This window comes from Bos indicus, chromosome 18 (genome assembly GCF_029378745.1).
Source record: "Bos indicus isolate NIAB-ARS_2022 breed Sahiwal x Tharparkar chromosome 18, NIAB-ARS_B.indTharparkar_mat_pri_1.0, whole genome shotgun sequence".
Lineage (NCBI taxonomy): Eukaryota > Metazoa > Chordata > Mammalia > Artiodactyla > Bovidae > Bos > Bos indicus.
The window spans coordinates 61,195,361-61,217,345 of NC_091777.1; the positions used below are offsets into that span (position 1 = coordinate 61,195,361).

At 42.3% G+C, this 21,985-nt stretch overlaps 1 protein-coding gene and 1 pseudogene across 1 annotated transcript; both read right to left on the minus strand.

Moving 5' to 3' along the window:
• Positions 1–929: 929 nt before the first annotated feature.
• Positions 930–20,115, minus strand: LOC139177194 (zinc finger protein 571-like). The gene is made up of 4 exons (XM_070771623.1): positions 19,608–20,115; positions 9,381–9,507; positions 8,812–8,904; positions 930–4,108 (listed from the first exon to the last, which is right to left on the minus strand). The coding sequence occupies exons 1-4, from the start codon at positions 19,620–19,622 to the stop codon at positions 1,953–1,955; spliced, it is 2,391 nt and encodes a 796-aa protein (XP_070627724.1). The 5' UTR covers positions 19,623–20,115; the 3' UTR covers positions 930–1,952.
• Positions 11,695–12,310, minus strand: LOC109572031 (large ribosomal subunit protein uL11-like; annotated as a pseudogene).
• Positions 20,116–21,985: the final 1,870 nt, after the last annotated feature.

Below are 21,985 nucleotides of genomic sequence, written 5' to 3' on the forward strand. Positions count from 1 at the left end.
GTTGCTGAACCAAGAAACAAGCCTGGATTCTTGGCCTCCTGAGGAGAAGAATTCTATTCGGAGCCAGAGACGAGGCTTAATAGTTTAGAGTTTTTGCATAATAGTTTTATTAAAGTATAAGAAAGAGAAAGTTTTTGACATAGACATCAGAAGGTGGCAGAAAGAATGCCCCCTCGCCAGTGTTAGCAATGGGGTTATATACTTTTAATTAGTTATTACAGTGAATCAAAACAATATCCAAAGGTTGTAAAAACCTCACTAGATCCACTGCAATATTTTACATTGTAAGATAGCACGATTGGCCAGAATATTTTTTTCCCAGAGACTGTCCTCAAGCAGGATATACGATTGTTATATAATCCTCAGAAATGTAGAGGGGAAAAAAACAAAACAAAGCTTTTTTCCTTTTTTCCTCCTTGAGAATTCCAGATCCTTCTCTCCTGGCAGACCCCCGGACTTAAAAACCTACCTAGAAATTGACTCTCTCGGTGGGATTGAAGGGGGTCTGTGAATAGACCCTGGGGTTCAGCAAGACTGCTGGTCTCAAGTAAGGTGGTCATCTCATGCAGGTGCTCATAGGACTGCTGGTCTGAGTTCAGGGAAGTGCAGGCTGCCTGCTCCCAGACAGATGCTGAGGCAGCAACAGCATGGAGCAGTTTAGGGAAACTGTCAACAATACTCTGTATCATCCTTCTTATTAGAATCGTCAGTGTCCAAGTAGTTACAAAATGGGAGAGGAGATACAACAAAGAAGTGAGGGAATGTATATGAAGTTATGAGAAGTTTAAAGCCAGTGAGTCAAGTAATTCCACACATGACATCTCTCTGCTACCAAACAGTTCGTTGTGGTCTCCTCACTACAGCCTTAAATAAGGTGGGAGAGGTTACTGTTGGTGGTGGGTTAACATTTCCATCATTACAATCAACCGAAACACGAAAAGCCATTCACTTTTATTAATTACCATGTATTAATTGCACACATAGTTGAAATAAAACCTTTTACAATCCACGGCATGATCCATGATTAAGCACAGATCAAAAGTACAGAGAAAGATATTCATTTCTCTGTTATAATGATGTGAGACTTGTGATTTTTATGGCTTACCAAACAAAGGCTAGGAAGCACTTAGCAAGCATGGTATACACTAATTCCATGCCTTTTCCAGGAAGAGTTTCTAATACATTTCGAGGTTATCACAAAAGCTGTGTTTATTTCAACAGTGTCAAGGAATAATCATGACCTGTGTTGAAATTATAAAGATACATCAATATTGCAGTGAACTGTCATTGTGTTCTTCTTAAAATCAAGGATATTACTATTGAAACCTTACAACCGACTTCTGCTTACTTTACAACATGGAAAGATTCAATGATCACTACATCATGGCAACATCCAGACATTTCACATCAATGCCAAACACGTCCATTTAGATGGTCATTGTCCATTTTACAGTACGGTATCCTTCATCTTCTAATGGAGGATAGATAGAAATGGTTGCAACACAATATAAAAGGCTAATCTTTAATAAACCATCAAAAATCTGTCTACAAACACACTAGAAACAAAGCATAGTATGGATGATTTGAGGGCTTAATAACATTCACTTCAAATTATCTCAAATCACGTCATTATTAACAAGCATACATACATTACTAAGAATTGTAACTTTCTCACCATCAACCTTCTTCTCATGATTTATGCTAATATATCCACTTTCTATGTGTTTTAACTATGGAGTACTCACTACAGTCATTCTCCTTCAGAGAAACTTCAGAAAAGAGGACTGATGAAATGACTTCTATTAGGCAATCTCTGATATTTACTTCGATTTAACTTTTGATTAAATGCCTTTCTACATATTCGCTACATCATCTCCATAGGCTTCTCGTATAAACTCTTGTGTTTTCTGATGCACATTTAGGGAAAATCTCTTCCATCACTTGTGCCATTACTAGCGTTTCTGTCTAGTGTGTGTTCTCAGATGTTTAGAGAGATGATCACTCCGACTAAAAGCTTTGCCACATGCTGTGCATTTATAAGGTCTCTCTCCAGTATGAATTCGCTGGTGTGTAGAAAGCGTTGAGTAGCGACCAAAGGCTTTGCCACATTCAGTACATTTATAAGGTCTCTCTCCAGTGTGCACTCGCTGATGTTGAGTCAGCAATGAGCGACGATGAAAGGCTTTGTTACAGTCTTTACATTTATGAGGTCTCTCTCCAGTATGAATTCGCCAATGTTCAGTAAGTGTTGAGTTGCAAGTAAAGGCTTTGCCACATTCAACACATGAATATGGTTTCTCCCCAGTATGTATTCGCTGATGTTTAGTAAGCCTAGAACGCATAATAAAAGCCTTGCCACATTCTGTACATTGATAACGTCTATCCGCCCTATGAATTCGCTGATGATGACAAAGGTCCGAACTCGTAAAAAAGGCTTTGCCACATTCTTTATATTTGTATGGTTTCTCCCTAGTATGGATTCGATGATGTACAATTAACTTTGAATGACAAATAAAGGTTTGGCCACCCTGTGTACAATGGTAAGTTTTCTCTCCAGTATGAATTTGCTGATGTTGGGTAAGATGTGAGCTAAGGATAAAGGTTTTGATACGTTCTTTACATTCATAAGGCCTCTCTCCAGTATGAATTCGCTGATGTTTCATAAGATGTGAGGGCAGAAAAAAGGCTTTGTTACACTCTTTACATTTATAAGGTCTCTCCCCAGAATGAATTCGCTGATGTCGATTAAGAAGTGAGAGTCTATGAAAGGCTCTGTTACATTCTTTGCATTTATAAGGCTTCTCTCCAGTATGAATTCGCTGATGATAGGTTAGATGTGAGGAACAGACAAAGGCTACACTACATTCTGTACATTTATAAGGTCTCTCTCCAGTATGAATTCGCTGATGTTCAGTAAGACTTGAACTGTAAGGAAAGACTTTGCCACATTCTGTACATTTATAAGGTTTCTCTCCAGTGTGAATTCGCTGGTGTTGAGTAAGATGTGAACGACGGTTAAATGCTTTGCTACAATGTGTACATTTGAAAGGTTTCCTTCCTGTATGGATTTTCCTATGTTTACTTAGATTGGATGCTTTACTGAAGACATTCCCACATATATTACCCTTGTTTTCTTTCTGTGGATTCTGAACAGTCTGCTGTTGAATAAGTTCTGAAGACTGATTAGAAACCTTACCATATTCACGACAAGTCCTCTCGTCACTACAAGTACTCTTATCTAGAGAAAAACCTGCCATTTGATCAAAGGTATTTCTAAATGTCTTACTTTTAGAATCCTTGTTTGAAGACTCAGGTCCCCAATGTTTCATAAGGGTTGAGTCTCCTTCAACCGTAGACCCAGTTTCACTGCCTGAATACCTTCTCACTCCACCATAAATACTCCGGTAATTATTGGAGCTGGAGCTCTTCCTTAAGGCCTGACTCATTTTATTATACATGGAAAGCTCCTGTGTATTAACCATATCATGGTATGTACTGAACAATGATGGCTGGATGGCATCTCTTCCATTATCATCAACATTATACATCTTGGAATGGAGAGAAAATATCTTTTGTGGGAAGAAAAATGACCCCCTCCTCATGTTTCCCTCAAATTGATTAAATTGTGAGTTTGTCCTCTCATTGTTAAATTGTAGGTATTCAGACATGCTTGAATGCATGTTTAGTCGAAGACTACCTTCAGAATTGTCTGAATGAGTATTTGCAGTAGAGACTAGATTACCTTTCAGATTTTCCATGTTCCCTTTTAGAGAACAAGTATGTTTCAAAAAAGGAGGGACATCTTTTCTTAAACACCTACATTTCTCAGTCGACGTTGAAGACTGAACTTGGTGTTTTTCCCATTTTGGCACACGTTGATCATTTATTTTTCCAGTAACATTAGCATTACGTATAACTGTCTCCATTTCTTTATGTCCATATAAACATCCTCTCTGTCTTTCATTTACCCTCGTATATTCCCAGTCTTTCAATAAATTTAGGTTTCGGAGGTGAAATGTTTGACATATTCTTAGGTTGGCTTTGGGGAATACACCTTCTAATGCTGGATTCTTCGGCATCAAATCCTGGGTATCTTGTGGAGACACACCTGAAAGATACCAAATAACAAGTAATTGTCCCTGCTCTTCTCAGTGAATCTCTTTAAAGATTAGAGAAAATTGATGACCATCGCTAGTTTAAAAGTAAAATAGAGACCGAAGGATCAAGATGCCAGAGGCTTAGGCAGATGTGGAGCTCATCTCTCTCTCCACAAATGAATGAGAAATGGAACAATTCTCACAGAGCCCAGCTGAACACTAGCAGAGGCCCTTGGAAATCTGAAAAGACAAGAAAGATTCCTGCTGAGCTACGTAGGACAAACGAAAGAGGAGAGCAGGAAGAAGGAAAAGGAAGAGGAGAGAAATTGGGTTGGGGCCTGCAACCCTGTGGGGAGATGAAAGTGAGGAGAGATCTCCATATCCCGGGAAGCCCCTCACTGGGGGAGCTCAGTCTGGACAGAAGGAGAGCCTCATTCTCTGTGGGAAGAGAACACAGCAACCAGCGTGTGGCAGCAGGACAGAGTGAGACCTGCACACAGGGTACTGACCTCAGCCTTGCCCATCCAGCCTTAGAGGCTTTTCCACCAATGTAGACAAGAGCTGGGTGCTGAAAGGTGGGGTTTGGAGAGCAGATTGAGGCAGATGACTGCTGTTGGCTGTGAGGAAATAGCATGAAGTGATGGGAGTGAGGGAGGAGCTCTGAAAAGGTGATGATTGTGGTTGAAGCCTGAACCACCAGAGAGCAGAGCGCCATTGGTGAGTGATGCCCAATCAGGAAGCCCATTGCATCCCTTGTCCCTTAGACCGGCCCGTGCTCAGCAGGGACTATGAAGAACTCCACCCATGTAGGTCATTTGATCCCCCAGCCATGGCCTCCCCCGTGGACTTCCTCCACAATCAACAGACCCCTGTGCTCCGGGGCAGCATCAAGAGCAGAACCTGTGAGTTGGCCACACGCACAGATGGAGGTGAAAGTACAGCTGAACCTCAGGGATTAAGAAGAAAAGATGAAACCTCTCCTCCCAGCAACACAAGCCATGGTCTTACACTCACAACCGGCTTTGTAACCTTAGCCCCTACGGAGCATCTGAATCAAATACCAGGGCTCTCTCATTCATGGCAGGTGTAGCTTTGGCAGCTGTAAGCTTTGTGGGCTCCCACACAAAGGGGCTGGGCCAGGACAGAGCCTGAGCTGCCCCATAACACCACAGTGGCTCCAGCTCCACGTTGAATGCAATCCCAGGACCTGACTTCACTGAATCTATGCTGGTGAACTTGTGAAAACAACATCTGAGAGATAACAGGGCCACGGGCCATCATGCCCTCGGTTAGGGTGGGGCCAAGAACAGTGCCAACACTACATAACATGAGAGCTTGCAGAATGCAGGAGAGGGCACAACAGGGCACACCCTGAGGTGAACATCCCCACAAGAGTAATACTTAGTGACTTCTCTCCCAGTGCGTGTGCTCCAGTCCCAGCAGCGTGGTACCACAGATCAGAATCACAGCTAAGAATCAGATCTGGGGGCTCTATACCACCACGCAGGGAGCAGGCACCACCAAAAAGAGGGCAGTAACACCCACAGAACAAGGGAACAACAGCCCTGAATATGCCTGGCGGGCTCTGGTCACAGTGACCACCATCAAAGCACAGATCAAGAGAGGATAAGGGCACAAACGTCTGGACCAACCTCACCCACCAAGGGACAGATACCAGAAGGAAGACTAACTAGGTTCCTGAACCCGTCAAAACAGAGACCACAAACAGGACGCTGGACAAAATGAGATGGCACAGAAATACGTTATAGGGGAAGAAACAAGATGAAAACCCCCAAGGACCACTGAATTAAGAGGTGATAGGCAATCTAATGATTAATTCTTGCTTTTAGTCATCTTAAGTGGAGACACCAAACACTCACTTTCAGAAATCCTAGGTGCCATGAATTTTTAATTCCACTTCTTCCCACACATGTTTCTGAGAATGGCCTATTAGATGTTTCAATCTACAAATCATAAGTGATAGTGACAGAGAACTAACCAGAAACAGAGGACACATAGGGAAATGTCCGAGGAAGCTGAAAACAAATAAGAGAAACTTAATACAGTACTAGTTTTAAGAAATTAAAAAAGAAGAGGGACTTTAAAACTATGATTGAAACAGGGAAGTCTACTCATTGCTCTGTGGGACCTAAATGGGAAGGAGATCAATAGAACAGTAAAGACTAGAGATCTCTTTAAGAAAAATAGATATACTGGGAATATTTCATGCAAAGATGGGAAGAATAAAGGACAGAAACGGGATGGACCTAAAAGAAGCAAACGATATTAAGAGAAGGTGGCAGGAATACATTGAAAAACTATACAAAAAAAAGATCTTAATGACTGAGATCACCACGATGGTACAATCACTCACCTAGTAACGGACATCCTGGCATCCAAAGTCAAGTCGGCCTTAGAAGGCATGACGACCAAAAAGCTAGTGCACGTGATGGAACTCCAGCTGAGCTATTTGAAGTTAAACGATGATAGTGCTAACGTTCTGCACTCGATAAGCCAGCAAATTTGGAAAACTCAGCAGTGGCCTCAGGACGGGAAAAGGTCAGTTTTCATTCCAATCACAAAGAAAGGCAATGCCAAAGAACGCTCAAACTACTACACAATTTCCCTCATTTCAAACAGTAGCAAAGGCTCAAAATTCTCCAAGCCAGGCTTTAACAGTACATGAACCCAGAGCTTCCAGCTCTTGAAGCTGGATTTAGAAATGGCAGAGGAACCAGAGATCAAATTGCCAGCATCCCTTGGATCATATATAAAGCAAGAGAGTTCTGGAAAAACAACTACATCTGCTGTATTGACTACACCACAGCCTTTGATTGTGTCGATCACAAGAAACTGGAAAATTCTTTAAGGGATGGGAACACCAGACTACATTACCTGCCTCCTGAGAAACCTGTATGGATGTCAAGAAGCAACAGTGAGAACTGGACATGTGACGACGGACTGATTGCAAATGGGGAAAGGAGTACGTCAAGGCTGTATATTGTCAGCCTGCTTATTTAATTTATATGCACAGTACATCATGTGACATACCGGGTTGGATGAAGCACAAATTGGAATCAAGATTTCAGGGAGAAATATCCATAATCTCAGATATACAGATGACACCACCCTTATAGCAGAAAGCGAAGAGGAATTGAGGAGTCTCTTCATGAAACTGAAAGTGGGTGGAAAAGGTGGCTTCAAACTCAACCTTCAAAAAACGAAGATCACGGCACCGGTCAGGTCATTTCATCGCAATCGGTGGGAGAAACAGTGGAAACAGGGAGAGACTTTATTTTTGGGGGTTCCTAAATCATTGTAGATGGTGACCAAAGCAATAAAGTCAAAGAGCCTTCCTCCTTGGAAGAAAAGCTATGACCAACCTAGGCAGCATGTTAAAAAGCAGAAACATTACTTTGCTGACAAAGGTCCATCTAGTCAAAGCCATGGTTTTTCCAGTAGTCATGTATGGATGTGAGAGCTGGACCATGAAGAAAGCTGAGCACCAAAGAATTGATGCTTTTGAACTGTGGTGTTGGAGAAGACTCTTGAGAGTCCCTTGGACTGCAAGAAGATCACACCACTCCATCCTAAAGGAAATCAGTCCTGAATATTCATTGGAAGGACATGGTGAAGCTGAAGCTCCGATACTCTGGCCACCTGATGTGAAGAACTGACCCACTGAGAAAGACCCTGATGCTAGCAAAGATTGAAGATGAGAGAAGGGGACAACAGAGGATGAGATGGTTGGATGCATCGTGGACTCAATGGACATGAGTTTGAGCAGTTTCTGGGAGTTGGTGATGGACAGGGAAGCCTGCCTTGCTGCAGATCATGATCGCAGACTCAGAATTGACTGAGCCGCGGAACTGAATGGACATGTATAATTGATTCTTTGCTGTATAGGAGTACAAAATTGGAAAACAGCTATTTTCCAATTAGAACTTTTAAAAAATATTTCTTTATATAATTTAAAAATTATCATAGTTTCAATCAACCATTAATAATATAGTGGAAAATGTGCTAAGATTTTATGTCAATTTATTTTAAAATTCTATGATGTAACAAAATAACGTATTTTAGCATGTTAGAATTGGGGAAATCCACTAAAGATATTTAATATGAGATCATATAAGGAAAAGAGAAACTTTGAAGTCAACTTGAGATGTGCATTCTTTCATTGTCACGAGGTTTGGCTTTCTGCAGTGAAAAATTACTTGAATTTGAAATGTATTTAGAAGGTCCTATGTGTCGCTCCCAGAGGATAGGAAATTATAAACCAGAGAACAAAAACATATCCCCAGTATTGCTAGAAGTTTGGCAGTTTGTCTACCAATCCACACACATTTCTGTCTAGAGGTAGAAGGAAACTTTAAAAGGACTGTCATGCAGTTACTCAGAAATGGGCAGAGTTTTCCTAGGGCCCCACGAAATTGAAGAGCAATGAATGAATGCAGTTTGTCACAACCCAAGAGGAGAGGTTTAGGTCACACTGTAATGGAGTAAAGTAATCACCGGAGATAAATTCATGAATGATTTAAGATACAGAATGGGGCAGGTGATACATTTCTATGATAGTAGCAGACACACACCCAGGTTTCTGAAAACCATTTCCACTGAAGCATATCTTCCAAAACCATGTGATGAAGGATGAGTTCCTCCCTGCTCCTTGGACCTCTCATCTGAGTCATCATCTCCAACCATTCATACCTACCTGGGTAAATGGCTGTTGTCCCCATTCTCCTTATATTCCTGGGATCGTCTAATTGCTCCAGAAAGGTGACCAGGTCCAGCTTAGAGACAAGCCCTATTTATCAGAGAAAGAAATATTTGTGTTGTTAGAGATTCGAATCCAATATGTATTCAGGTGAGATGAGAACACATTTTGTTCTAGAAAACGATTTCCTTAAATACTTTATTCAAAGCAGCTATACAATACTAACACACACCTAACATCAGATCCTGAGATTCTGGTCAAGTAGTACTAAGGCAAAAGTAAGTAGTGTCAATGTGAAATTAAGAGAGGGTACAACTATTTAATACCACAGAACTTACACAATTACCACGAACCTAGAAGGAAGGAGGCAGAGTACATCAAGGAAGAAAAACGATTCATCATGAATCATCCCCTTTTTTTCTAAACTCACAAATACCCATTTTTGCCCTAGAAAGCAGATATCTGAAACTACTGTGGGAAGCAGAACATTTCAGAAGACATTCTTGACATGACGGAACTAAAACCCAGTGAGTAGATAAGGGATTCTGGAAGGCAGTTATCCTCACCCAAGGAGGCCAGGTTCCCGTAGTTCTCTAACATCACGTCCCTGTACAATTCCCGCTGACCGAGGTCCAGGCATTCCCACTCCTCTTGAGTGAAGTCTATGGCCACATCCTGGAATGTCAGCCGTCCCTGAAATACAAAATACAGATTCCAGTAGGCCGTGGGAAGTCTTCCTTATGTGATCCAAGATGAAAACGGCAAGTTCAGAGTCCTGGTCGTGCTTTAGTGGCTTGGCTGGTATTGCAAAATATATTTTTGACACAGTACTCCTTTCTACCCAATTTCTAATGTGAAAAAAGAGGATGAGTGATGATCCACAAGCCATTAGAGAAACTACTCTCATCTGAAAGAGCAATTATAAAATAATCAGGGCAGCATGAGCATATTTATTCTTCAGTGTTCTGCTCGTGTGACATAGTATAAAATGTTTATCAAAGAAACAGGATTTTTTTTTTTAATGTATTCTTAACCAAGAGTTCTGAAGTGGGGCCAAAGTGCCACATTTTTAGCAAGGTTATTTGAGTTAGTAATGTTGAAAATTCTGCTCGATGAATGAGGATTTTGAACCCCAATGAAACAGAATACTAAGGTAAGAATTCATACTTAAGTTGGAACTTTGTTTTACAGACTTCAACAGGTCTAATAAGATAGTAACCTTTTTGGGGTCTGGGGTCGTGTTGGAAAAGAATTTCCAGACTTGAGACAAAATGAGAGGGAAGTACAGTTTATTAGAATGGGGGATGCTGTTAGAAGAGCAGGACAGCTCAAATGAGAACGGATGTTGAACAGGGGTCCTTAGTCCACTCACAGCCAGGGTACAAGGAGTGGGATAGGGGTCTTGAGGATCATTTGCTGAATGGATGAGGCACATGTACTGGGTGGGAGAAGAGTAAGAAAGACAATTTCTCCTTATGGGGTAGGAGGGGAGACCGTTTATACTGCTCAGGAGGACCTGAAATCCATCAACAGTTACAACATGGGGGAGAGAAAGATGCTAAGGGTGTTGTTTTTTGGTTCCTGCATTCCGAGACCCTCCTTGGTTTTATCTGCTCTTTAGTCCCTGGGTCACCACATATCTCCCTCTTTATTTTAGGACCAATTCTTCGGCCCTTGTTGATACCCTGCTCCCGTCTATCTACCCACTTCCCTTCTCACACATTTGGGAATCCAGTTTCAAGGAAAAGAGGGCAAAGACCACTCCGGCTTCTTCAGGCTGAACAGAGGCGCCATGGGGCTCTGGGTTCCCTTTGCCTACTCTGTCACGGAGCATTTATGGAGGGAGATGAGGGTCCATGGAATGATAAGGTGACTTGTTTCATCATTGTCTAGGTGTTGGTCAGGGAATATTCTTGTAGGACCACTTGGAAACTTGTGGTATTGTAGAAGAAACAAACTGTACAAGAAAGTTAAAGGTACATGGGCCAAAGATGAAGAGAAGTACAAAAGCTGCTCAGGGGCTAGCCAGGAAAACCAGGACTGGACATTGGTTCGTGACGTTAGTGTTTCTCTAGGTACGAGAAGAAGCCAGAATCGGGGCTGATAAAATCTTTACCTGAAAACATCTCACTCTTGGAAGGCCAGTTCTGGGTTTTTCCCAGAGCAGAGTAGCTTATTTCTGATCTCTACTCTGAACTCCTTTTGCAGGGTGTTGAAAATCAGGAGCTTACAGTAATCATGAAATCATCTTTGTAGAGACAGCTGGCAGAGTCCAGTCAGCAGGGTCCCTTCATGGCCACATATTTGACCATGTTCTGGGGGCATTTCTTGGCCATTGTGTCCTGCGGCACTGGGAAGGCTGATTCCCAGGTCTAGGGAAGGATCCATTGATAGGCCACTCAATGTGCTGTTTCTAGAGCAGGCCTTGTGAGTAGCAAAATCTCTGGACCATACCTCTCTAACAAGCCTCTTGAACTAGGAAAATATTCCCTTTTCTTCCTTCTTCCCATATCTAGAGTTACATTATTACAATCATTGATAGCATGTGGAGCTGCATATCAGCATTTTATCACAGGCTCAGCCACACATTGAGTAACATAAGAATCAATGCTCTGAAACAAGCGTCATAGAAAATGATATAGCTAGAGCTAGCAGTTATTAGTCAGAACTAAGTAAGAAGGAAAGGTCAAGAACTTTCATTAGGTAGAGCCCAGTATACTCCAGGTCATCTGACTTGCCTTGTTAAATGACTAGCCAGATGGTAATCTCCTGCTTGTATATCACGGAGCATCTATTCTTTATCTGAAGATTGCTTACTGAGATTAGCTTTAGAAACAAACTTAGAGTATCCTTTTTATTTTTAATTTTTTTGTTGTTGTCAAATGGTCCTTTATTTTTTTTTTTTTTCCTTTGCAGTCCTTAACTAGCGGGGCGCTCCACTGCGCCACTGTTGATATCATCTATGATGTCATGAGGGTGGCGGCCATCAACAGTGCAGCCCACAGACTGGGCGGTCCCCAGGATCTCTTTAATGGTTCTAGAAAGTTCTCTAGCTAGAGACCGATTCCGCATCTGCCGGGCAATGTTGACAATCTCATCAAAAGTAATGTTTCCACTGTGCTTAATGTTTTTCTGCTTCATTCTGTCCCTTGGTGGTTCCTTGAGGGCTTTGATGATCAGGGCAGAAGCAGAAGGTACCACCTCAATCTGGGCTTGTCTGTTCTGGTCAGTTTCATTGTAATCCTCAGACCCTTCCAATCACCAGTTGCCTTGGCGATATCATCACCAACTTTTTTTGTAGACAGACCCAGAGGGCCAATCTTGGGGGCCAGGGCAGATGTGGCACCGACTTCCCCACCGGTGCACCTCAGGTACACGACTGTTATCTCGCTGGGGTCGAACTTAGGCGGCATGGTGGAGGCGGCTGGTGTCAGACGAACCCGGATTCGGGACGACCAAAGCAAGTTGCACCTTTGCCTCCTCCCAGCCGAAAGCCGAAAAAGCTAGCGTATCCTTTTTAATAACACAATTAAATCTTTTAGAAATATAAGATAAGAAGGAACTACCTCAGAAGTGAATCTTAGTGAACACTAGACTTTAATTAACAAAACTAGAAACTTGCTTTAGCAATGAAAAAAAGTTAATATTCAGTGAAACATAATTTTTCCATTATGAGGGCATTAACCCTGTAGCCAGGGAAGGCTTTAACCCATCAAATAAAAATGAGGTTTGTCAGGGAGCCCAGAAAAGCCAGGCAGCCATGTTGGATTTCCCATAGCCCTGACTCTTTGATTTATAGCTATTATTCACCCATTTTTAATTCCCGATTAACAAGCAGACCATGGCCATGTTTTAAGGACATCAGGATGGCAAAAGTCTAAGCATGAGGGGTTATTTTTGTAGAAGAAAAATGAGCTTTGTCTACATGTACCATAATCTTAAGGAATGCTTATTTACTTTACCAAAGTAACAAAAGATTTTAAAAATGAACATAAATCACTTAAAGGGAAAGAAATTCATAATCTCTTATTGAAAGCTGCATTCTAAGAAAACTTTGTTCTATTAACATAGAGATTCGACTAAATTCCAGTCTGAATTGTTTATTGGTTAACCTTAGAAAAATCTTTTCCATAAATCATGAAGTCACAGTATTCTTACAAAGGCATCGGAGTGAAACCATAGAAGGCATGTTTAAATCTGATTAAACTGCAGTTGACAGTGTACCTGGTCATTGCTGTGACTCGTAACACATTCACAGGATAAGTAGAATTATAGTTGACCACATTTAATTAGGGCATATCAGATCTATGGTGACTTCCCTGGTGGCCCAGCAGCTAAGACTCTGAACTCCCAAGGAAGGGGACCCAGGTTCGAACCCTGGTTGGGCAAGTAGATACTGCATGCTGCAACTAAGATCTGGCGCGGCCAAACAAACAAATATCTGGGTTTCCCTGGTGGCTCAGACGGTAAAGCGTCTGCCTGCAATGCGGGATACCTGAGTTCGATTCCTGGGTCGGAAGGCCGCCTGGGGAAGGAAATGGCAATGCATTCTAGCAGTCTTGCCTGGAAACTCCCATGCACGGAGGAGCCTGATAGGCTACACCCCATGGGGTCGCAAAGAGTCGGACACGACTGAGTGACTTCACTTCACTTCACAGATCTATATGAACTCACATAATTTTAAGATATCTATATTAGTAACATCCACCATACAGCATAATATGAGGAGATCTGTCACCCCTTCAACAGTACTTCCCATGTAATGTAACATGTCCAGTGAACCCAGGTAGTTTAATAGCTCCCTGGGATGTCTCAGGGGCCCTCTGAAGCATTCCAAAGTCAGCTAGAAGTCAAGTTATTTAGGAAGTTTTGTGGACAAATTTCAAAAGGGGTTATAACACTCAGTCAGATACAATCATATAGATCACTGGGAGACTATATTCACTTAGCCAAAGTAACAAAGATTTCAAAGGTAAACAGAACTGATCCCTTCAGAGGTAAAGACACTTAAAATCCAGTATCAAAGGCAGCTCAACATCTCAAGAAAACTTGTATTTCTGCACAAAACTCTTCCCTTGGGGTCCACTTTCCATAAAATATTCTTACCACTTTCTGTACACATGACTTTGTTCTCCCATCCTGAAACTGCCACCTGTAAGTCAGATCTATTTCCTTTTCCCTTCATAAAATGTAATTTCATCCCTCATACCTTCTTTAGTGAAAATACACATCCTACTTTCTTAAAGCAATCAAGAACTTAAGCATTCTATAGATTGGTGAACATAAGTACCAGTGATAATTTTTATAAAAAAATTTCTAGAGAACATCTCAGGATCGCATCAAGCATTATTCATGAATAGTCCAAAATCTCTACTATCTCTGTAAAAGGAACTTAGTCCTCAGTAATGAATGATTCAGGATCTTATTTTATTTGAAAATGACCTAGCTAGTCAATAAACTTCCGTCAGTTAGTGTAGCACAGCCCCAGAAATTCAGGTTACCAAAATTTAGAGAATGTTTTAGAGGGACATTTCTAAAATATAATTATTCTTAAAAGAGTTTCTCTGAAAGCTCCTATCTCTTTAACATTTCCCTTGAGGTTTTTTTTTTTTTCTTTCCTAGAGGTACTTTGCTGCTAAGTCACTTCAGTCGTGTCCGACTCTGTGCGACCCCATAGACGGCAGCCCACCAGGCTCCCCTGTCCCTGGGATTCTCCAGGCAAGAACACTGGAGTGGGTTGCCATTTCCTTCTCCAATGCATGAAAGTGAAAAGTGAAAGTGAAGTCGCTCAGTTGTGTCCAACTCTTAGCGACCCCATGGACTGCAGCCTACCCCATGGAGGAACTCCATCCACGGGATTTTCCAGGCAAGTATACTGGAGTGGGGTGCCATTGCCTTCTCCGAGAGGTACTTTGCTGGTTGACAAAGTTGTAACAGATATAAAAATATAAAAATATTTAACTTACAATAAACCTAGGCACAATGAAAATACTCTGACTAATGACTCTTAGACATATCTACATCAGAGTAGCAAACAAACATTAATACTGAATATTTAATATTGAATATTTCCCGGTTCACGAGAATATGATATTCATTTAGTTTAATTTATCTTGTAGGTAGAATTGTCTGATTTGTAAGTGTTTCCTTTCCTTTAGGCCAATTAAATTAGAACACATTTATCACTTCAGCATTAAAAAGAAAAAAAAGAGCACACACTGAGATATACCTAAATCCAGAAAATAGACAGAGATTTCATTGTTTCCTGCCTGAGATTTAAAACGTCTTTGACCTTCTTTTTTGTTTGTTTGTTTGTTTGGCTTGAAGTTCCGATTTGCCCAAGGCTGAGTCAGGTCTAAGGCAAAGTGGACAGTGTATTTCAAGGACATGGAAAGGCCTGACTTCAAGCTTTGCCCTAGGCAGGCCTTTTAACAAGCTAGTTGTTTTTAAATGCATATACAAAAAGAACCAGTTTTGCAGTTTCCAAGGGAAAGAAAATTTTATTTTAACCAGTTTTCTCCAGAGTCTAAAGAATATCAGGGCCACCTTGTGTCAAAAAGTCATTTCACAATCAGTCATTTCGCAGTCAGAATGGCTGTGATCCAAAAGTCTACAAATAATAAATGCTGGAGAGGGTGTGGAGAAAAGGGAACCCTCTTACACTGTTGGTGGGAATGCAAACTAGTACAGCCACTATGGATAACAGTGTGGAGATTCCTTAAAAAACTGGATATAGAACTGCCCTATGATCCAGCAATCCCACTGCTGGGCATACACACTGAGGAAACCAGAAGGGAAAGAGACACGTGTACCCCCGTGTTCATCACAGCACTGTTTATAATAGCCAGGACATGGAAGCAACCTAGATGTCCATCAGCAGATGAATGGATAAGAAAGCTGTGGTACATATACACAATGGAGTATTACTCAGCCATTAAAAAGAATACATTTGAATCAGTTCTAATGAGGTGGATGAAACTGGAGCCTATTATACAGAGTGAAGTAAGCCAGAAGGAAAACCACCAATACAGTATACTAATGCATATATGTGGAATTTAGAAAGAGGGTAACAATAACCTTGTGTACGAGACAGCAAAAGAGACACTGATGTATAGAACAGTCTTATGGACTCTGTGGGAGGGAGAGGGTGGGAAGATCTGGGAGAATGGCATTGAAACATGTAAAATATCATGTATGAGACGAGATGCCAGTCCAGGATACTGGATGCTTGGGGCTAGTGCACTGGGACGACCCAGAGGGATGGTATAGGGAGGGAGGAGGGTTCAGGATGGGGAACACATGTATACCTGTGGTGGATTCATTTTGATATTTGGCAAAACTAATACAATTATGTAAAGTTTAAAAATAAAATAAAATTAAAAAACAAACAAACAAACAAACAAACAAAAACCAAAAAGTCATCTTTCTTTTCTGTAGTCTTAGGTTTATGGCTAAAATATAGACCAACTAATGCTCAAATTGACTCTGATCTTTCAGCTGATAAAAATTTTGGACTGCCCCTCTGGTGGAAAATGATGTCTTTGGCCCATCAGAAGAATCTGAAGGGTTAAGGGGATTTGCAGGAGTGGGAGAAGCTTGGTCCTTCCCAGGCCTGAGAAACAGGAGTAGTCAGAAGGGAATTTTTTAGGATGTTCAGGACTGGGGGAAGCTTGGTTCCGTCTCCACCTGAGAGATCAGCTTCCTTAGAAGGGGATTGACAGTTTTTGATCCTTCAGGCTTTTGAATATAGAAGAAAGAGCTGGACCAAAGGGAACCTCAGAATGCTTTCCTAGAGATCCTGTGGATATGAAAGGCCGAGTAGGGGTCATCTAGGAAATCTGATGGAGAGACACAGAGAGGGACAGGAGACAGGGAGGCAACAGAACGGAAGGAAATTTGGAGTCTTTCCCGTCTTTTGGCAAAACCTAGTGTGCCACTCAGAGGCCATTCCTGGGGGTCCCCCATTTGTATTGGAGCCAGGCCTTTTGGAGGGTCAAACTTTTCCAGTTTCTGACAATGTAGCCAAGGGTTGAGAATGAGAGAGCCTCCTGGGATATAACAGAAACCACTCTTAGCCTACCTACCACAGAATGGGAGTACTGAGAGTCACTGGCTGACAGAAAGGCGTCCCTTTTTCCCCAGTGGTCTCTCCAAGCGACTGATGGCACAAAATGGCCGAGTGACCCAACAGTCGTGTGCCACAGTGAGAGGTGACCGCTGACAACCCTGCAGCTAAGCCACCAGGTGACACGGGCAGAGAAAGACAGAGATTCCCTGCAGCAACCTGGTGACTCACCATTTGGTGATTCCCTGAAACCTGGAAGGCACTCTTGGGATGGCTCAGAGGCAACACTCAGGCTCCTGTAAATCAGTCCAGACCCAAAAGGGAAAGAAGTGAAAGTGACAGGGAAGAAGGCTGAGGAATCCGCTGTACAATATATTGGGGAGGCGGTGGCCAGGTGACAGTGGTCTCTGTTTGGCCTCAACCACTATGTTCCTGACACGGTGGACGGAAGTTGTCATGCTGGGGGTGGATGCCCTTGAAGTAACGCAAAATCAGTAATGGTGTTCTTATACCCTTTGGCATATATTTTATCAAACAGTCATTAAATAGCAGAGCTTAAACTTTAATTCAGTTTAGGTACTTTAGATTTTAGCTAATGAAATTTTAACTAATGACAGATTCACAGAGACAGCTCTAAGAAAAGGTGAGAGAAGTTTTTGTAACTGTAAAGAATACTAAAGACAAGAAAAGTTTCATTCACTCAGTCATGTCCAATTCTTGTGACCCCATAGATTCTAACTTGCCAGGTTCCTTTGTCCAAGAAATTCCCAAACAGGAATACTGGACTGGGTAGTCATTGCCTTCCACAGAGTTCTTCAAAAAAACTAACCAAAAAAAAAAAAAAAAAAAAAAAAGAAGAAGAAGAAGAAGAAAAGAAAATTGATCAAGTCATACTAATATTTTCATACATACAGTCCAGTTCAGTTCAGTTGCTCAATTGTGTCCACCTCTTTGGGATCCCGTGGATCCCAGGGCTTCCTGTCAGTCACCAACTCCCGGAGCCTAGTCAAACTCATCTCCACTGAGTACAGACATACACTCAAATAGGGCTATACACTCATTAGGAGGAAGAGAGAAAAAGTTTCCTGTCACTAAACTCAGGTAATTTTGAATGGATTAAAAATGTGCTGTATTTTTAATACATTTTAAAATACAGCAATGAGCTGTATTTTAAATTTTAATACAGTTGAGCACAGATTAGGACTAATAAAATTCTTGTAAACATTTTGGAAAATACAAAGCTGTGATGAGACTCTGTGATGTGAGCATGGAGTGTACTGGAAAAGATCAGGCCTGGGCTTGGGATGAAAACCGCCACTCCTCAAACCCAGTATCTCTGCTAAACACAGGTGAGTGTTCATTTTCCAAAGCAGAAAGAAAGAAAGAAGGCATGAAGTTACTCCATTAATTGGGACAGTTTAGGTACATCCCTCACTTATTCTTTCCAAGACACTTGTTTAAGTCAAAAGGAGGAAAACAAATTCATAGCATAGGAAACTCACAGAAACACCTAAACCATTGAACATGTCATGGAGTAAGAAGTACATGGAAGAATGCATTATCATTGCATGGGTATTTTGGCACTATTATGGAAACTATGATCTCAATCTATCATTAAAAAATATTAGTTTGGGCACTTCGTGATGATCCAGTGACTAAGACTCTGAGATCCCAATGCACAGCGCTCTGCTTCTTCCCTGATCAGGAAACAGGAACCCACATGTTGTAGCTAAGAGTTTACATGTCACAATCAAAGAAGCTGAAAATTACGAGGATGACTGAAGATCCTACCTCCCACAACGAAGACCCAGTGCAGCCGAATAAATAAAGATTTTTAAAATGTGTCATAAGCAAATTTCACTTCATATATGCCTTTCCCGATCTGTGGCTTAATTTTGGAAGGACTGATGCTAAAGCTGAAACTCCAATACTCTGGCCACCGCATGTGAAGAGTTGACTCATTGGAAAAGACTCTGATGCTAGGAGGGATTGAAGGCAAGAGAAGGGGACGACAGAGGATGAGATGGCAGGATGGCATCACCTGCTACATGGACATGAGTTTGGGTGAATTCTGGGAGTTGGTGATGGACAAGGAGGCCTGGCGTGCTGAGATTCATGGGGTCGCAAAGAGTCGGACACGACTGAGCGACTGAACTGCACTCAAGTGAACTGCACTACTTTTAAGTAGCTAGTTTCACTTATCGATAGAGCGCAGTCTCTGCAACGTTTTTATTTCTGAAACTTTTCTGAAGAACTGTGGACCACTGAGTTCACTCTATAAGGACAATCTGTAACTCCGGTTCTAACGAGCTGAAGCTGCATCCGTATGTAAATTCATCACAGCATTTCCCCTACTTCACGATGATCCTAACACCAGACCACATCCCAGTAGGGATCTCTGGTACCAGTGCCTCCCCGTGTTGATCTCGCACAACGGGCATTATAGTGAACAACTCAACGTCACTAATTCATTTCTAGAATTCATCATGCTCTAGAGAAAGCCGGGATACAGACAATGGATAGGAGGCTCTGGGATTTAACGGAGAAGTTAATCTAAAGAGCAGTTCTTCACTATTATAAGAAAAAAAGGGAAAAATAAGAAGAAGGCAACACCAAATCCCCCAGGGAGAAAACTTAGACTCAGAGAACTAAAGGTTTGCAGGTTCTCAGTCCAGGCATTTCCGGAGGAAAAGCAGACACATTCCCAGACCCGGGACAGGACACTTACCTGAGAAGCTGCCATTTCCTCCTCTTCTTCCTGCTGCCGTGAGTCTTTCCTGGGGATGTTATTTCAAAAACTCACATCCACAGCTTGAGAAAATACCTTCAAAGGCATCCACATAGCTCTTTCACCTGCAACTGATGAAGTGAAACTGAAGAAAGAACCTTCCTGTTTCCCCCGCCGTTTTCTGAGCCTTTTTTTCGCTTCCTCCGTTCCAGATCTGTAGGCGGCAATCAAGACTAATCTGATATGCTAATCACATTTGGTGTTTGGTGCTTACATTTGGTGCCTCTCCTTGCAGACCACCCCTGAGAGCTCTCCTTTCTTCGTGCATTACAGAGAGCAGGTCACAGTACAATTCACGGGAGACTATGCACCCGACCACTGGGCTAGCTGACACACATTATGAGGGTTTTGAAACATGGCGGGTGAAGACCCCATTTAGGAGCCCTGCGCTGCAGCCTCACACTCCGCACTCCTGAGACCTCTCTGGAGCTGAGGATTAGGGCGGGAACTTCGAGAAAGAAAGGTTGCTGGGCTGCTTGCCTGGGGAGGGGCTCTTTCTCGGATGGGTGTGGCCCTTCACCGCCTCTGCCTGAGCCCTTGGGGGAGGGGTGGTGGGGAATGCGTGCTTGGCGGGAATCACCTGGGGGCCTTGGGTTCCTGCAAAGCTTTGTTCTCAGAACTCTTCCCAAAGATGCCTTGCCTTTAGCGTGCTAAGTCTGACTCTTTGGCACCCCATGAACTGTAGCCCGCCTGGCTCTTTTGCCAATGGGGACTCTCCAGGGAAGAATACAGGAATGGGTTCCATGCCGTCCTCCGGGGGATCTTCCTGACCCAGGAATGGAACTCACCTCTCTGGTGTATCCTGCATTGCCAAGCGGTTCTTGACCGCTAATGCCACTTTGGAAGGCACAGGACACCCTGAGTACTTAGGGTTTTTTCACTGCCTTCTGCAGCCTGAGGAAACATGTTTTCACAAAATGATTTGCACTTTGGCCACCTGTCTGCAGGCAAGGGACCTCCAACTTCAGAGACGATGAGGCTGTAAGTGTTTCCATTGTTGCAGAAACCAAGCACAGCACTGGGAGAGTTGGAGAACTCGGGTTTATTATGCTGGCGGGCCCTAAGAACATAACACTACGAGCTCCGAGCCCCAAACAAAGGGGTTACATAGTTTTTATACTTGGGCAGGCATGATTAAGAGAGTTTGCAGATTTGCAGGGGCTAGGGCAATTGGAAAGAACAGAACAAGGGGGAGTGAGATAAATCCCAGTTCCTAGTATTTTGAGTCCCCAGTTTGAGACCTACGTGATTAAGATTTTGCAAAGAGCAAGCTGAGTTACAGAGGCAGAAGGTGTAGGAAGTTATGTAAAAATTTGACATTTTCCTCTTCATTGCCCCCTCTTGATGCTTCTATCACTCATTGCAGAAAGCATCATCTCATGTTCGATAGGATATTCAGAGCTCCAGGTCAGTTAGGAGACTACACTGAGCTATTAACATTTGCAACTTTCTGGATTCGAGAGGTTATGAACTGGGTAATATCTTTGAGAACACAAGGGGCAAACAAAAGCACCTCTAAGAACATGAAGAGAGGACCGGTTAAAGGGAGAAGCCACGATGCCCAGCTCCAGATATTGTTCCAATTACTTCAGGAATTTTCTAGTTCCTCGCTGCTTTTCATGATTCATTCCCTTAGCTGTTAGGCCATGTCTCTTACTATTCCTAATTGGTTTATATAAAAGCAGCATTTTTCATTCAAGAAGAGGCAGAGGCCTGCCTTTTCAGCTGTCAATAGGTCTAGCCCTCTCCTATTCTGTAAAGCCACCTCAGCCAAAGAATCCAGCTGGTTCTGTAAGGCCACTAAAGATGTTGCTACTCTCTCAATGTCGTCTCTGTGTTGTAGCCACGTGTTCTGGGAAACGAACTCACTCAGAAAGACAATGCAGATAGTGTAGTGCAGTTTATTACACAGGCGGGCTCAAGGCAGAGTCTCCTCTTACCCAAGCACCCCAACCAGTTTTTGTGAAAGCCTTACATACCCTATGTGTATAAGGTTCCCTGAAACTAGTCTGAACAAAAGGAAAAAGAAAGATACAATCAAAATTAACCCTCAATCATATGTCTTAAGCCTAGGTAGTTAACAGTAGACAATTATCAATAGGCCTGTGGTCATACCCCAGTAAGCATAATAGAACGTATGGTTCTATTCAATTACACAGATAATTAGGACATTTTTTTAGGCCACAGAGAGCCCTGGGCCTCTTCCTTCCAGAGGGCCTGGTTTTCTAGTGGATATTTCATTTCCATAGATACTGGGCATATAGCTCAAGGTCCACAGTCCAGCCCAAGATGGAGTCCTGCTTTCAAGATAGAGCCTG